General features: G+C 39.2%; 1 protein-coding gene across 1 annotated transcript in view; it reads right to left on the minus strand.

Annotated features, from left to right (window-relative positions):
- The window catches only part of LOC109964796 (pyruvate dehydrogenase (acetyl-transferring) kinase isozyme 2, mitochondrial-like), a 10,617-nt gene extending 10,169 nt beyond the window's left edge, over nucleotides 1-448 (minus strand). Inside the window, exon 1 of the mRNA XM_020608361.1 lies at nucleotides 187-448. Within this exon, the coding sequence (XP_020464017.1) occupies nucleotides 187-316 (130 nt within the window). The 5' untranslated portion in view covers nucleotides 317-448. The remainder of the gene's footprint in view (nucleotides 1-186) is intronic.
- Nucleotides 449-6,028: the final 5,580 nt, after the last annotated feature.

The following is a 6,028-nucleotide window of genomic DNA, read 5'->3' on the forward strand; positions in this document are numbered from 1 at the left end:
GCATACGGCCACTATTGAGATTGTTACTTCAGTCTCATTCGCATGGAATCATAAAAAATATATGAACTTATATTCAAAACAAATGATCAGTGGTTCGATAAATGAATCAATATAAGTCAACGATCAAGAGAATATCAGTTCATTTAAGAAACAAATATATGAAATCAGAAGAAGGGGCGCACTCACCAAAATCCAAGAACTGCTTCATTGACAGAGGAGAAGGGGAGAACTTGGAGAAGTGGTCTATGTGTTTGGGCACGCTGGCCAGTGCTGCAGCCTTCATCAGAAAGCGAACACACTTTATCTTGCTCGTCATCCTCAGAAATTACCGGATGAAAGTACAGCACGCGAAAACAGGATGAAAATTAAAAATAATAAAGAACTTTTTTTCTAGAAGAGTTAACCAACAGTTAATAACGGTTCCTCAGTCGAGACATAAAGTCTGCAGCTCTGCACTGCACACTCTCACTTAATAGAAGATCTGGGCCAATGGGAGATCGAGGTGGGCGGCAGCTGGTTTCTAGGAATCCTATCTACTCTTACTCTAGGAAGATAGTAAATAGGCAGGCGTATGTGTGTGACCGGATCGCTTTACATAATGCTTCCTCAGTATGGTAAACAAGGGTGACGTATGCTGTGCAGACTGTAAGGCCCTTTAAGGGAAATGTGTGATTTGTTATGTTGGGCTGTACAGATACAGTGCGTCTTATGTAACAGTATCACGGTGCCTTCGGTAAATACAGTTGTTGCTGCTGAAGCACAACATCAGTGCAGTTCACACAGAAGTTATCAGAACAGAGTTACAAAGAGTGTTAACGGAATAATAAGAAATACACAAAAGAAAACATCCACTTTTAACACACGTTGAGTTGTTATCTCTTGTATTGCCCTACATTTACAATGGTGTCAGAGAGCTGAGCATCTGATAGGCCTATTCCTACAAATAAACAGGATAAGTGGTTTAATAACGCTTGCTTGGAACACATTTCCCGAATATTCAATCTGTAACAATTTCCATAAAAACGTGTCTGTTTTATGGACAGGTAGTCAGAAATAACAGATGGTATCTGCAGTACTTGTTCTAATACACAAGTAAAATATTAACATGTTGTATGAAAACATACAATCCTGAGAAGCAACGCCACTAGTGTAAATGCTAAACGTTTCAACTTTGGTTCCCATTGTACAGAACCAGCAAAGAGCTACGTGTCATTTCCTCTGTCGGGACACTGCTGCCTCCCTCACGAAGATAAATGAATAAAAGGATAATCCTTTTTTGTTTTGACAAAATTGGTTTCACACTATAACAATGTATGATGATATTTATTATTATGATGTAGGCTATCTCCTGTTTTTGCTAGATAACACTTTATTTTGCTTGTTACAAAAAATCAAGTTAAGGTTTACTTGTATAACATGGGATGTTATACAATTAAACTATAAACAAGTTTTAACTTTTACTCAGCATGTTTTTTGAAGTAAAACAGCTTATTTATGCAGCTAACCCATCTTCTTCATGTAGCTTTGTTGCTCAGTAGGTCACACTGTGCCTCATAATGAGAGAACAGGTACATAGCAGGAAAACATACCTACAGAATAGACGTTTTTCACACTGCTACCCCTTTATTCTCCTAAATCACATCTTGTTCCTTTGTACCTACATGCATATACTTACATCAGTATGTACCATACTGGCACATTGGTACTGCTACAAATAATTACACCAGAAAGTGGGAAGAAATATGCTTTATGTTGCATTTACTAAACCTCAGATGGCCCCATGTTTATCTCACTGCATAGGTACCTTCAGTACAAATATTGAAACCAGCTGTAAACAGCACTTGCTTATGTTCTCTGCCTCTGTTTCTCTCAGATGTGCGTGACAGACAGAAGCAGCTGTCTGCTGCGTACACCCCTGGTATGTGTTTTCATAAAGAGGAATGTTTTCCATAAGCCAGGACTACGCTGTGTATCTGGACATACTCTGGCTGTCACTGGCATTTGCTTTCTAAGTCAATCTAACTCATTTCTCGGTGTATTGTTTATGTTAAAACATGACAAATATAGATTTCTTTCTTTCTAAAATAGGTTCACTATTATCTTTATCATTAGTAAGACAAAAACAAACATCAGCTGTGGCGAGACTGAAGAGTTCTATTATACTGTGACCTATACTGTATGAAGATGTTTTTGTGGTTTTGGAAAACTAGAAACCTTTCACCTTTCACCAACACTGTACGACCTCTTGTTATTGTAGAGAACCACCCATGGCCCCCTCAGCGTCACCTAATATAGATTGTTTACAGTCTCAAGTTCACATCGTTTAAGAGGGTGAGAACAGTGGGATGCGTCATGCGTTAGCTCACTGCCAGGCATACGTACACAGATGCAACTCCTTATGCTGGCATATCATTTAACAGCCCACTGCAGCAAACCTCTTAACAGGACTCTGTTGAATTTCTTAAACACCTGTGACATTTGTCTCTAAATCCATGGATACACTGCAAACAGGAAATGCTAGCAGCTAATTCAACATGCTAAGGGGCTGAAATGTAAACAAATATAAAATTACAGACTGTACAATTTTTCGGTAGACACCAGCATGAATACTGGTGTTATATCACTTTTTCAGAAGTAGAAAACATTATATTTCATTATGCTAATAGTGCTCTGGAACTTCCAGCAGTGTTCTGTCAGGTCTTTTATTGGTAGTAGTGATCAATGCTAGTGGTAACAGGTTGCATATAGGGCTGGTGCATACTAGCTTTTAAATTTAAGACAAATCTTTTGGCAGCTTGTGCCATGGGTTTCTACCTGTGTTCACATGTAGTATATCCTGTAAAACTGCTAATTGTGACAGCTCGAGCAGAATATGTTGAACCAAATTCTGATTAGGAAAGGCGAATGGAATCAAAACATCATCTTCAGGCAGATAAATGTCCAAAGACAAAAACTGTCCATAATGCTCCCAACTGAAGCTTATTATCTAGCTGTAAACAAATGTGAGGTGAAAATATTTCTGTGGTGTGTCAGTAAGCCAGAACAACACTGAGCACTAATCATGACCTTAGGCATAAACATAGACAAAGAAGCTAATCCAGGACTGACACGATGACCTAAATGGTATGGCATTCACTACTAGGTGAGAGAGAAACAGTATTTCAATTTTCTGTATGTCTTGCACATATAGTGAATTGACAATCAAAATCTTTAATCTCTCTTTGATCTTTGATGATAGACATTAACCGCTAGTAGAGGCAGTTCACTGTCAGTTTTAGTCTCTGTCTGTGGAGTGCTGAAAATACTATATAGATTGGCCTTGTCCTTTAAGAGAAAACACAACCCTACAGGGGACACACCGACACAATTTAACCCTTGCCATAGACCTCTGTGGCTAACTAGTGGTCCCCATCCATCTTCGGCCTTTCCTGGATTCCACCTTTGTACCAAATCATGATTGCACTCACCTGTTGACATCACCTGTTTCAACTGGAATCATAATTTCATTGTTTTACCTCATTACTGGCCCTGAAATGCAACAGCCCCAACGTTTTTGGGACTTTGTTGCAGGCATCAGAAATGAACTGAGTGTTTATTTTGAACTAAGAATGAAATTCTGGCAATGTGCTGCTGTATTGTTTTCAGTGTAATACAGGACACAGATGAGTTACACATCACTATTTTCAGTTTTAATTTGGATTTTGCATACCATCAGGATGATGTAGACTGGCTTTGTAAAGGCAAGTGCGGGTGTATAAAGGGAAACTTCAAACTCTTGCATAATTAGTTAAGTAATTAAATATAAAAGGAGTATTTACAGCAGTAGTGCAGTTAGCTCAGTAAGGCAGCGGCACATATGATCAAATGGTGATTAGGTGTCACCAATACCGTGGATCCTAATTCCTTTTGTGTGAGCTGAAGCTAAATGTATTTCAATAAAGTGAACGTCATTAGATAGTGACAGATGTAAAACACTAAGTGATATGACACCAGTAGAATTTTCATGACTGATTTGACTACTTTTGTAATGTTGTGACACTTGAAGCTAACAGGTGAAGTGAGAACAGGCAAAGTGAGACACACACCCCTCACAGAATAGTTGTCATATCAATAGAGACATCTAGTGTTAGACTGAAGTAGCGCACACAGTTTGTCAGAGCAGCACTGCGCGATGCAGTACATTTACATTGCATATTACATTCACTGAGCACAGCGGTTCACAACGTGGGTGCCACAGCACAGCTGTTCCTTTCCATTTGTTACAGTGTCATCATATTATTACACAAACATGTAGCAGAAACAACATTTCTTTTACAGTACATGAACCTGGAACATCTGGACCTTGATCAGGACATCCCTAGACATCATAAACCCTACTGCTACGTCAGCCTGTTAGCCAGAGATCTAAGCTGAGCACAGAGAAACTCTCCCCTTCAGCAGATGTGAACACACACTCTACACATACTGGGCATCATTCTGCACAGCGAAGCTCTAAAAACAGTAAACAAAATACTTTTTTTTTATGTTAAGGGGTCTTTGAGTATGCAGTAAGATAGGCTGGTGATGTGGGCTTCAGTGATTTAGCAGTGACCTCATCCATCTTCAGAGAAGAGACCAAGATGAGATACCACAGGGTCCTCAGAGTGACAGCGCTGTCAACTGCACAAACTGGTCCTGATGCTGGATGGATTATGAGATATTAGGCCCCTGGGCACTGACAATTAAAAAGCCCCCACCCCTCCTACATTGGAGCAAGAGCCTGAGAGTTAAAGAGAGGAAGATGATTTCCAACAACTTAGCAATGGCCTTTTTTCTCCATTTGCAGTCATTTCTCTTTGTAACTGTTTGCATGTAGCTATTTTGTGACTTTTTGTGGTTGTTTTGGTCCTTTTTGTAGAGTAGTTGTTTTAAGTCTTTGTGGTCATTTTCTTTTCTTGGCCATTCGGTTCTTTTTCATAGTCTTTGTGTCTTTGCAGTATTTTTGTTACTTGTGTGGTTTTTATGCTTCTGTTTGTGGTCATTCTGCATTTTTTGTAGTCATTTTGTTTTTGTAGTATATTTGTGGCTCTGTGTTTAAACATTTCATGCAGTCCAGAGTAGTATTTTCCATCTACTCTTAAATGTATCTTTAATTGTCAGTTTTTGGTGCCTGCATCATTATCTTCTGTATCTGCATTTTCTTTTCCTGCTCTCGGTCCATGATGACACTGTGACACTAAAGGTATTTGGTCAGAAATGGGGATTTTTCTTTTGCTAGTGTTACTATAATGTGCAGTGTGACAGTAATAAGGATATCAATAAAGTCCCTTTAAAATCAAATGATCAGTTGTAGGCAAATAGTGTCTAGTCTATAGTCTATAGGCCAAATCAGGTCTGTCTAGATAAACGTTTGGTCCTCCAACAAAAGCCGAACTTGTCCTTTCACGGTATGTTACCAAAACCTTTGGTGTAATTTGTATTTTGTAAATACAATACAATAATAATTATAATACTATTCTGCAGCAAGCAAAGAAGCTTAAGGGAACCAATATTTACATCAACGAAGATTACCCCGAGTCTGTGAGGAAGAGAACAAGAGAGTTGATGCCGATGTTAAGAGCGGCTAGGGAGAGAGGAGAAATCGCGTTTCTGCGATACGATAAACTGGTGACCCGACCTCGGAACCAGAATCTTGGACCCATGACCAGCACGCTGAGACAAGGAGAGTATGAAGGGGCCGCTGGACCCTCAGCGGTCTGACGAAACATACAGGTATATTGATATCTGCGATGGCAGATGAGCTTTGGAACTAACAACAACAAGCATGACCCATGGACGAAATGAGGCAAGTGATTTGTTACAGAAGTTAATAGTTTTTGAGGGACTGGATCTGGAACTGAACACAATTGGAGACACTGACATTCACTATCATGAAACGGACAATGGCTTTGACCCTGAAAAAAACTTTTTCAAGAACTTTGAAAATAACTGCAAGTATTACACGGATGAGCAGTTTAACAGCAATGTCAAGACTGAAAACAAATTATCA

The sequence above is a fragment of the Monopterus albus genome, unplaced genomic scaffold, assembly GCF_001952655.1.
Source record: "Monopterus albus unplaced genomic scaffold, M_albus_1.0 scaffold92.1, whole genome shotgun sequence".
Taxonomy (NCBI): domain Eukaryota; kingdom Metazoa; phylum Chordata; class Actinopteri; order Synbranchiformes; family Synbranchidae; genus Monopterus; species Monopterus albus.